At 35.7% G+C, this 12,333-nt stretch overlaps 1 protein-coding gene across 1 annotated transcript; it reads left to right on the forward strand.

Annotated features, from left to right (window-relative positions):
- Positions 1 to 8,270: 8,270 nt before the first annotated feature.
- Positions 8,271 to 11,701, forward strand: LOC111626085 (tail-anchored protein insertion receptor WRB-like). The gene has a single exon (XM_023369371.1). It carries the CDS (start codon positions 8,325 to 8,327, stop codon positions 8,817 to 8,819), a length of 495 nt encoding a protein of 164 aa, XP_023225139.1. The 5' UTR covers positions 8,271 to 8,324; the 3' UTR covers positions 8,820 to 11,701.
- The last annotated feature ends 632 nt before the right edge of the window (positions 11,702 to 12,333 follow it).

Genomic DNA, 12,333 nt, shown 5'->3' on the forward strand with positions numbered 1-12,333 from the left:
TAAAATATAATTTTGGAAAATAATAAAAAGATGGTAATAATAAGCTAATTGTTTTGTAACTGTTCTTTGTGAAGCAATGTATCCCATAAAGCGAAGGTAGGAGGAGCAATTGATACGCTGGAGATTTTTTTGTTCTTTGCTATTTTTCAAAAAAATTTTTATAAAGCAAAAATATTTTGTAAGCGTAAACTTTCTAAATAGTCTTTATTTTGAAGTAACTATAGTCTGCGCCTAACTAGATCGATCCTCGAGTTGTCCTTTGCCTACACGATATGTTCTGTACTATTTGAAAAACCCGTGTTATATAGAGAAGAGTTGCAGTTTTGCTTCTTTTCGTACGTATTTATTATTCATTCTCTTCAATAAAGATAATTACAGTAAGACTTGTTTAGCGCTTCCTCGATTATTTAAATTAAATGCCGATACGATATAACGCGGTCTGCTTGAAGCCTTAAAAAAGTTCGAAATTTATACCGATTCAAATTATCGCGGTATTTCATTAATTCGTATATAATACAATTATTCCCGAACACGAACCAATCAGCATGATAAGACGTTTTGGATGCGATCTCCTGCTACCGACGTTTGCATAAAGAAAGAAAAGGAAAGCGACAAATGATACTAGACGACTTCATGGCAAAAAATCAAGAATTTCAGAAGAGCCAGGACCTTCATCACAAAATGAACTTTATTTTTGTGTGTGTTATGTAACATATATGTAACATTTTGTTTGTGTTATGTAACATATATTATTATGCAAATTAATATAAAAATAACTTAAACCTAAAGTAAAATTTGTTTATTTTTGGTCGCGTGTTTTCCTTTCCCTATTTACTGTGTTAAAGTGACCTCGTTTAGTCCTTTGTTGTCTAGGAACGCACCCTAAGTGCTAAATGAAGTTTATCTTTATATATAAAAATGAATGTATGTCTGTCCTTCATGCATTACCACACCGTTTATCCGATTGCCATGAAACTTTGGAAAGTTGTTAAATATGCTTCCGCGAAGGTTTCTGGCATAGTACGATTACCACGAAGCCTTGGGAAGTTTTTAATACACTCCCGCAAAGATTTCTGCCATAGTACATTTATCCTACGATAGATGGCGCGCGTGTCTACGATCATTTCACCGTGTGTTCTATCGATTTCAAATTGTGAAGACCATTTCCCCCTCCAAAAATATCTTTATATATGCATTTGTTATTTACGATATTTGTAATAATTTTTGTTTAATCACTTTATTTCAACTATTTTTTGCTAATTATGTATTCGCTCGAACTTTGTTAAAACCTTAACTGTATCCCGAACAACAACCGAAGTTGTAGGAGGAAATTCGCCTATTTTACCGATGTAGGGATCCCCTTTTTCCAAATTTTAATATCGATTCAAAATAATTTAAAAAGACAAATTACAATAAAACTGTTTATTATCCAACTATGAGAAATTTCACAACATGCCAAGGAAGAGAGGAAGGAGCAATTAAATAATCGAAATTATAAAGTATTAAAAAATATATTTAAAAAATCGGGGAATATCGCAATTTCTGACAATCGTTGCGAGTGTGTGGGCTAAATTTAAATAATTCGTGCTTCTCGCAATACAACTGTATGTGGCCAGCTCACCGTTGGAAAACCTGATTTATTTGTGTACTCACCAGACAGAAAATCAAAAAATATCGTGTATCCAGGAGCGCTCCAATAAATAAATAGAATTGAAACGACACTTTGAAATGTTCTCCCCATGAAAATGAATAATAATAATAATAATAAGTTTCAATAAAAATGATAAAATGTAAATTGAATTTTATCATAACGAGTTTGCTTGAATTTCCTTTCTTCTGAGATCGCAGCAATGCGCGACGGTAAGCTAGTTGTAAAATAAATATTAAATTAATTAACAGCCGAAAAGTATTTTCTGAAGCAAAGGAATGAAATTAACATGATTTGTTGGAATAAAATTAAATTTGAACTTAAGTTCTCATATCTATAAGCGTGAGCATTCGAAGAGGGAGGCAAACGGAACATTTGCCCTATCCTGGAATGAAATAATAAATTCCACAAATTATAACCGTAAAAGTGATCGAGATACGTAACCTCACACCCTTGACCATAGGACTCTTTCTGTCTTTGGTATTGACGCAATCACTTGAATATGCAAATTGTTTTGTAGAGTATACAGCAAATATGGCAAACAGGTGATAGCTATATTCATCCTAATTGATTTTTTTTTTTTTTTCATTTTTACAACCTTAAGACCCTGTACACATAGAACTCTTGGTTCTTTTAAACGCGCGTTAAACGCGCGTTTAAAAGAACCAAGAGTTCTATGTAGCCGTACACACTCAAAAGCCAAGCGCGCGTTAAACGCGCGTTTTGCGAGCGCTTATAGATTTTTGTTAAAACGCGCGTTTTGCGAGCGCTTTACGGGCGCTTTGAGATATATGTGCTGCCATGTTACCGTACATGCGATCGCGCGTTTTGCGGGCGTCAGCCGAGCGCTTTGAGATATATGTGCTGAAATGGAGAACGATCATTTCGATACTGATCTATTTATTGATGAAATCTAAAAGAGACCAACCATCGTCAAAGGATTTTATAGATATTTTAAAAGAATTAAAAAACTTGAATTTATTTTGTCTTAGTTTTGGATACAACGTCGCAAACATTTCATGCGTCAGTCTATCTCGTAATATTGGGTGCACCCAAAATTCTCTTTGCCTCCGCCGTCGTCTTTTATAGCGACGATAGAGGAGCCACACACAAGCAATCACTTCCACATCCATTTCCAAACCGAGCCAGTGCGCATGCTCCGCTAAACGCTTGTCGAACGCCGAGCTAACGCGCGTTAAACGCGCGTTAGCTCGGCGTTCGACGAGCGTTTAACGCGCGTTGAAAAACGCCTAGTGTGTACAGGACCTAACAGTAAATTTTCTTCTTTTTAGATTTAAATTTACTAGTCTATTGTTATATTGATATTTTCATTCAAAATCGCGACTTTGATCGCGATTTCAAACTGGCGTCCACTTAACCCGGTGATTCTCAACCAGGGGTACGAGCGTAAGTCGAAGGTATACATCTAACTTTCATTATAAAATGGCGTATGTTAATGAATGCTGTAGATTATTAACACAAGAAATGACAAAAACTTGCTTTAAAATATTCCAGTATGAACACCGATTTCCCTTTTAACAGTCCAAACAACTTGTTTATCCACTCGATTTACCTGTCTATTTGTGCCGTTAGTGCCGAGTGAACGTGTAGTCTAGTAAAATTTCAATTTAACCTAGCATTAATTTTAGAATAGATGTCAGCGGATTGGCAGTACTTTTAGTTTTTGTGAAATATCAGTACAACGATGAGCTTTGCGAAGATTTGTTAATGCGCGATGATCTAAAAAATACTACTGCGGATTTTGATATTTTCAATAAGATCGATGATTTCATTGGATGTAATGAAATAGATTGAAAAAAGTTCATCGACATCTGCACTGACGGAGCTAAAGCTATGCAAGGTCCAATTTAAAAGGTTTAAAGAAAACTTTTACCATTTTAACGGCATATTTGTGAAAAAAACTAGGAAAATGAAACAGGCTGCACGCATCAGCAGACATTCGTTGTCAGTTAACAAGGTTTGAAAAAAATTGCTGAAGATTTTCCCATTAAATTGTTATAAATTATTGTAAAATAATTTAAATTTTGTTTATCGTTAATTATTATTATTTAATTTTAGGAAATGTAATTTATGCATATATGACTTCTGTGATTTTATATAAAATACTTATCAAATAATAATAAATGAATGTATGTACAGTACCTGTTTAAATTGATTATTATTTACGTAAAATAAGTAATCCACTTTTAGTTATAGTTAGTTAGTGAGAGTTTTTTATGGCGCTCAGTTATAAGGGCTGTATGCATCTAACACAGTAATTTTAAAATTTACATACAAAAATATAAGGAGTACTTGAGAAACAACTAATGGGCAAATGGGGTACATCAACAAAACAGGTTGAGAACCACTGGCTTAACCCGTAAGTACCCATAACTTTATTACTTCATTATTTATTTAAATAACATTGTGCAGTTAGCCGGGGAGCCGCCAAATTATGCAAAATTTGGCGGTCCCCGGCAAACTTCTTATGGGCCCCTTGTTAAGAAACACTGCCATAGACCATCCACTTAGACTGACGTATACTAATTGCATACACATATGTAGCGATATAACAGATTTAAATAGACATATTTAAAAAATAACTTTATCTTCGATTCACTTTATCCACATCTTCACTTCTAATTTCAAATTAATGTTATTAAATTATTCCAAAAACTATACTTTTTGTTTTTGCTTTACACGTGATATCAGTAACTACAATTTTTAATTTTATAAAAGTTTTCATGACAGAACCGTAGAAAAAACTTACAAAACTGCTCGAAAACAGCGAAAGTATCTGCAACCAAATTGATAAAACATCTTTCTTGTCTTGCATCGGCTAGTTGGGCATGAGCTTGTAGGCTATATCGCTCTGCGGTAAAGTGCGACGTAATTGTCGTGTAATAGTAGTTGTATGCGTTTATGATGGTCGTTACGCGGGGAATAATGCTTTCAAGGAGGTCTTTTAAGGGTAACTGGCCCCTATTCGGGCGTTACAGACGTTGAGAAAACCCGGATAACTCCACGTGGCCAGCCCGTCTTGGCCAGGTGTCAACCCACGACCTAACTCCCAATGTTCGGTTGAACGGAACGATTGGCCACTGGTGAGCCAAACATCGTTCCTCCGCATAACGACTTCAGCGCCAGCTATCGGATACCCTCTACATTAACTCTAGAACATAGCTGTGAGATCAGTAACTTATATCTGTCGATTCTGACAAGGGTTTCGAGCAGTGGCGTGCCGTGACATTTGACGATAGGGAAGCTGTGTTTCTGTAAGAAGCTGACTTCCAGAGACAGGCGCGTCTGCGATGGTCTAGGGTCCGTTCGTATCGTTTGTTCGATAAGCCAGTAAAAACCGTAGACTTCTCTAAATGTATTTTTAATATCACAATTACATTCCGAATCGCTAGCCACGATATAAGGGCTACAATTAAAAATAAAATAATAAAAACTTATTTGGTGAAATATAATGAGTTGTGGATGTACCGGAATATTTTGTACATACGTGGTACAAAATATTCTCCAATTGTATTAATATACTTTTAAAGAAAATTATAATTAAATATAGTTTTGTGAAGAAACATACATAAAAATAACATAAAATATTCTATACTTTTTAAATATGAAAACAATCCACTTAGTTAAAATTGCTTCCTACCAGTGGCTCATGGATGCAATCAGAGACGATCTTAGTTGGTGTGCAGTGCGTGCATGCGTGCTAAATCCCGAGGGTGCCGATACCGGTTAATGTCAATCGCCTCTTTTGTCGCATCACCAGTATATCTCAAAGGACGCAACGGGATTGTTGTAGATTTTAAACGTTGCTCACCATAGCTGTTAAACTCAATAATGATTTGTTTTCTAACTAATTCGATTTAGGACCAGGTGTCCACGGAAATTTCCAAAATTTACAACTTTTACTCACTTTCATTGAACTGGAAAAATTTCTGTTTTTATTACATCTAATAATACGAAGAAATCGGTTCCCACTGTACTCAGCTATAGATTGGTTCGGTTAAGCGTTTGTTTAAGTAAAATTCCGGCTCTTCCATCAGGGTTTTGTTTATGTCCTAATTCCCTAATCTCTTAATTATTTAACTACTTCTTAAGTAGAAATAAGTCGAAACCAATTACTCTGCACTCGAATATTTGTAGTCTCGGGAAAGAAGTGGAAAGACAAATTTTTACGACAACGGATACATAAATCGTAAATTTAACTTTGTGCATCTCATTCATTAAATTTAGTTGTAAATGATGCTGCCAAAGTAACAGTTAATTTTTTAACATTGTTCAAGAATTGTATACCTTTTTTGCATCCCCTTATAGATAGGACATACTAAATCGTAATATCATGGTTTAACATTGAAATCCGTAAGTAATATAAGATGGGAGAGCGGAATAAAAATATCAAATATTTTAATGGATTTTTTAAAATTAACTCCTGCCAAATATACAGAACTATCGTATAAACGTATCAGTAAATTCCTATCGGTTGGGTTAAATTATAAATGTACTCGCGATTTACGTAACGGGGTGAGGGCGGACAAATATCTAGCGGGCAGATGACTGAAGGCCCAGAACCGGTCCTGGATAGAATCATTGGAAGCTTTCACTGTGAGGTTGGTGCTCTGTAAAGCGCATGCGCGAATGCGTATAATGGGGCCGCTCGGAACTTGACTCGGTTTCGACAATACAGCGTTTCCATTTTGCCACTGATATTCGGATATACCAGGGGTGGCCAACATGCGGCTCTTTAAAGGATTATTTGTGGCTTTCGATAGATGTACCCGAGTTCCCTTTTCATTTTTGTGTTATTATATTTTAAAAAATTATTATCGTTCCGTATGTGTTTCAAAATGTCTTTTAAATTACTAACAACAAATATGAAAGACTAAGTGCAACGTTGTAACAAATTTCATTTCCGTCCAAGTTAAGAATGATATGACTCATCGAAAACTGCGCGANTCTTTGCATCACTCTCTTGTGGAAAAAATGTGATTTATGTAATTTACACTTATTCATTGGTTAGAAAAACTAAAGCATTTTCAGGCATACTCAAAATTTCAAATTAGCATTTTCATCTAAAAACAATTTCAGGATGGATGAAATTGCTAATTAGTAATAAGAAAGATAATTTCGATATATTATGCATATTTTGGATGATGGTTATTTAATCTATTCATTCTTGGCCCCGGAATGCATGCTAATTCTAGTTATTTGTAGATCTCTTCCCTTTGCACTCGTTTTAATATTTCTGAATGTAGTTGGAGGTACTGTAGCATCATTGCAAAAAATCATTAGAGCCATTCTTAGATCTAGCTATGGTAAAGCAGAATCGAGTTTGCCTCTATAGAAATTTGTAATAAGATACACAATGCGGTTATAATAAAATATTAATTTTAATAAATTCAAAGTACGTTATTATATGAAAATAATCGCGCAATATGTATTTATATAATCGCCGGTTTCCTTGTATTTAGAAAATACAAGGGAACGGGCGCTTTCACCGCTTCCGAGGACGGCACGCCACTGGTTTCGAGTTTAAAAAATCGTTACTTTTGAAATTTAGATTGCTTATTTTAAAGGCGATCGATTTTTTATCGATTAGATATTAACATTAATGAATGAAATAATTTTCACAAGCAATTTTATTATTTACTAGCAGACCCGGCCACGCGCTGCTGTGGCTCAAAATGTATCTATTATAAATGTATAACGCTTCCCCGCGGGAGGGAATTTCGAAAAATCCCTTCTTAGTGCACATTGTCTCGACCTACCCTAATAAAACGCAATCAAAAACTCAAAAAACCGCATCTAAAATGGAATAAAGAAGCCGAGTTTTTCACGGTAAGCTTTAATTTTGTTCCTCTCCCCCACGGGGGAATTTCGACAGCTATAGTATATAAAAACGCGCTATTCGAATGCAGCGTTGTGTCAAAATTTCAAAGCAATCGGTGAAGATTTGAGAACATTTACATTTTTATTTATGTAGATTTCTAAAGTGTAGCGCAGTTTCAATAAGTTAAATATAATTTTATTATTTAGGGTTAAATGAAAACTGATGCAATTTATAGTGTATAAGGATGTAAGCTTTATCGCCGAGATCAGTGCCGGCCCGAGGCAAGTTTTAGGATGGAGCGAGATCCTATTATGGCGCCCCCCTTGATTGCTCCTAATTTACACCCTTTAATTTTCTTTACCACTGAGGCGCCCGATAGGACTTAGCGCCTGGAGCGACTGCTCCGTTCGCCCTATGGTAGGGCCGGCTCTGGCCGAGATAAATGTTTTTATATAATATTTCATTAAAATAGTGAACGAAATTGACGTTTGTTGAATTATTTTTACTTTTCACACTTAATTCTTACGAGAAATGTGTAAAAACTTTCACGACAGTAGGAAAGTTGGTTTAAAAATACACTAGAACCTTCAGAAGATACAGGCATTTACTTCATTGACAATAAATAAATTATTTCAACAAATATTTTATCAAACGTTTGATTATTCTATAAAAAATTAATAATTTAGTTATTTAGACTTTAAGAAATATAATAAAAGAATTTAAAAGAAATTTGAATAATAATTTTTAAGTTTAATTTCCAGCCATGCAGGGGGCGCCGTCGCCGACGTCGGTCGTACGGTAAGGGTGTGTTATTGTGTTTTTAATGGTAGAACAATGACGTTTTTGTTCTGGTTTGTCAGCACGTGTGGACTGTTGGGTGCTTGCATACCGCTTCTGGTCAAAATGATTCTTCAGATCATAACGAGCGAAAGAGAACTGGAAAGTAATTTACGAAGACAGGTGTGCGACTTGAAAGCCGAACTGGGAAGCATCAACATGGTGGACGAATTCGCCAAATATGCTAAAATTCAACGCAAGATTAACAAAGTGACCGACGAATTATCGCATCAAGCGCAAGTTCGTTCTACTTACACGTTTAAAGTCAGGATAATAGTAACGGTTGTACTTTACGCCATTATGGCTTGCTCTCTGCTCTATCTGATGATATATTATAATTCTGTACCCATCCTGCAGCTGCCCAGCAAGTGGCTCTATCCCCTCAATCGCTTCCTGGCTCTACCGTCCGACGTGCCGGACGGCATCGGGATACCGGCCTGGCTCCTGGTCTGCAACACGGTGGGAAGAGTGGTGGCCAAGTACTTGGACTGATTCGCCGGAATCTCCGGAGACCGTTTGCCTGGCACCGCGACGGTTTCGAATCTACTGTGTTAATTTATTCGTGTTAGACCGATGGGGATCCGGCAGAGAGTGCGGACGCCCGGCGAGAATTTTGTGGACGTTGCGTCCGTGCCTCCATTTACTTTTTGTTGTATTATTGTCTATTTTTGTCGAGTAATTAGATGTACAGAGATTTAAAGGACGACTAAAATCCGTGTGTTAATCTCGACGATACTTGCATCAGTTTCTGGTTCCGGTTTTTTAAATTTTTGTGGGTGGACGGGCAAAAGACGACTTAGATCTCGCGACGGAGAGTGATTCTGGTCCGTCGAAGTTGCGGCGACGTATTAATTTTTACTAATCGTGTACTTACTTACGTTTGTCGGCAGAAGTAATCGGTGCCGTTTTCTTGGGACGTTTGGCTCAAACGTCAAACTCATCTATGCAAAAATATTTGCATCGTAAATCCTTCCTTTAAATGATAAGATAATGTCTGTTATATAAATTTTTAAAATGATACGACAAGATTTAATTTGCATAAAATACTTCTTTTGTTGGTTTTGTGGACCTCTTGTCTTCGCCTTCTCTCTGTCTTTTGCTATTCCTTATTCATTGTCTTCTAATCTATAATTATGCATTTAGTAGCATCGTTCTTTGCATCACTCTCTTGTGGAAAAATGTGATTTATGTAATTTACACTTATTCATTGGTTAGAAAAACTAAAGCATTTTCAGGCATACTCAAAATTTCAAATTAGCATTTTCATCTAAAAACAATTTCAGGATGGATGAAATTGCTAATTAGTAATAAGAAAGATAATTTCGATATATTATGCATATTTTGGATGATGGTTATTTAATCTATTCATTCTTGGCCCCGGAATGCATGCTAATTCTAGTTATTTGTAGATCTCTTCCCTTTGCACTCGTTTTAATATTTCTGAATGTAGTTGGAGGTACTGTAGCATCATTGCAAAAAATCATTAGAGCCATTCTTAGATCTAGCTATGGTAAAGCAGAATCGAGTTTGCCTCTTTTGCCGTATCTCGAGACGAACCGTCGTACATTGTCTGAACTTGGGAAAATAGTGTCGATAGGTTCCGTTTCTGACCCGTCGTCCGTTCGGTTTGTCGTCTGCGTATTCTTTAACTAGGCGATCCGGGTCACAATCTCATCTATACAAATTTTCTAACAGTACATACAATGGAAATGGGGATCATATATACCAAAAAAGAATCTGATACTAATAATACAAGCTTATAGTACAATGTCAATAAATCTTTAAAACTGCTCTATGATAATCTTCCAATATTTCATAACACAAGCCCCATTGGATGACAATATCTGACTGAAGTTTTAAACACACGGCATGTTTCTAATCAATATGCATTCTTATAGGTTTATCAGTATTTTTACATATAAAAAATAAATACTTTTGGTGAAAAAAACAAATATATTTATTTGTTTCAATTACAGTTCGTATAATTTTTATAAATGTGGTTTGTTTGATTCTTTCACCCAGCTAAATATCATATTATATAAATTTAATTAGTAAATATTAAGTTGTGAAATAAAAATGAGATCAAATAATTTGTTTTATGTATAAATTGTGGATAGTTACCTTCCTTGGCTGTTTATTTTTTGCAAATTTCTCTTTCTGCCCAGCAGTTATCGAGAGGATCTTTTTAATTGTATTCGTTGTGGATTCGGCCAGGCCTACAATGGAGGTTGCTGGGTGGGGAGACATGTGGCCCAGTATATCTGGCATGGACCACCCTCGAAAAATTCCAGAAGTGCTTGCCAGAATTTGGAACAGTAGGCCAACACCTTAATCATCTGGCCATAAATTACAATAGATAATAAATAGTAAACAATGTTTCTGGTCTTTGTAGAAATTTATCAGTAATTGAATTATGCACTATTATTGTTACAGTAAGATCTGTGTTAACATGAAATTGAAATGAAGAACTTATCACGCTTGAATTATCTGTATTCCAGTTTTCAATTAGAACAGTACTTGGGAAAACAGTTATCCTTAATCCAACTGAACTGGCAAAACATTTTTCTACAGCTCAGTTACATTAATTGAAAGTAATATTCTTCGTAAGCACATGCATTGCAGACATCCTACATCATCTCTAAAAAGTGCTTTTACGAGGGTTATTTTTTTCAACTTTCACTAATGCATGAAAAAAAATTGGAAGCATGTGAGACACGGACAGGGTGCACATCTAGTGAGTAGTATTCCCTCACCACTTAGTGTTGCGCCAAGCTATTTTAGACCTTTGCTACTGCACAGTAAACACTGTGCCACCAATCCAGTTTTCTGCCAAAGTGAAGTACGAGCAGTAATTCGATTTCTACAGGCCAAAGGGCTGAATAGGGGTGAAATCCATTGAAAGATGTGTAATGTGTATGGTGAGAGCTGTAATGTGTATGGTGAGCATCTGTAGCTCATGAGGCTACAGATGCTTGTGTGAATGGTGCAGGAAATTCAAACAAGGATGTGACAATGTTCATGATGAGGGCAGTCAAGGGAGGAAGTACGTGATGACCAACAATTTGGTGGACAAAGTGGATGAATTGGTGCGAGAAAGGCGTCAGTTCACACTTTCTGAGCTCGGTGAGGAGTTTCCTCAAATTTCAAGGTCCACACTGTATACTGCTGACTGACAGTGTTAAAGATTAGCTGAATGGCCTGATGGCAATATTCTTTGACATGGGTATACAAAAACTTGTGTCATGGTATGATGTCTGCCTGAATCAAGAAGGCAATTACAGTGGTACCTCGGGATACAAAATTAATCTGTTCCAAAACTGAGATCGTATCATGAAAATGTAAGGTGAATCATTTCTCCCCATACGATTACATGTAAAACCAAATAATCTGTTCCAAGATGAAAAACACACTCAAATTAAAGCTAAGTAGTATTTGAAAAAATAATTTTACTAAGGAAAACATTGAAAAATGCATTTTGTAGTTGTAAATGTATAAATAACCATAATAGAATAATAATTGATTAAAAAATGTAGTTTTATTTGCACTTTACCTTTGAGGATAGATGACAGTGGAGATGTAAATTGGTGGCGAAGGAGAAGGGAAATAATACAAAAACATAACTTACATAACATAATGTAACAATAACTTAACACTAACTTTTTTTATCTTTTCTGTTTTATATATTTTTTAAAACTTTTTATTTACTACTTTTTGCTTTCTTTCCTTCACTTCCATCAGCACTTTCACTGGATAGAGGTCGCTTGGTAAAATACCTATCCAAAGAGGTTTAGCTTTGCCTACTTTTTAAAATGTTTCTAAAATGACTTAGGCAAATGTCATTACTCTAAGCAGCAATACAGCCAGTGTGAACCTTTTTGGGATGTTTCTTTTCACTGGTACAGGAGCTCATGAGACTCCCATCTCATCCCCTTTCCTTTCCTCTTTCACTTTTCCCCTTCTCCTCTTCTCTACATACTTTCCTATCTCCTCTCTTTCACCCCAGGCA

The sequence above is a fragment of the Centruroides sculpturatus genome, unplaced genomic scaffold, assembly GCF_000671375.1.
Source record: "Centruroides sculpturatus isolate CEXI.00-Female unplaced genomic scaffold, Cexi_2.0 scaffold22, whole genome shotgun sequence".
Taxonomy (NCBI): domain Eukaryota; kingdom Metazoa; phylum Arthropoda; class Arachnida; order Scorpiones; family Buthidae; genus Centruroides; species Centruroides sculpturatus.

Coding starts and splice junctions, on each gene's coding strand:
- LOC111626085 (XM_023369371.1), top strand. CDS start 8,325: ATGACGTTTTTGTTCTGGTTTGTCAGCACGTGTGGACTGTTGGGTGCT.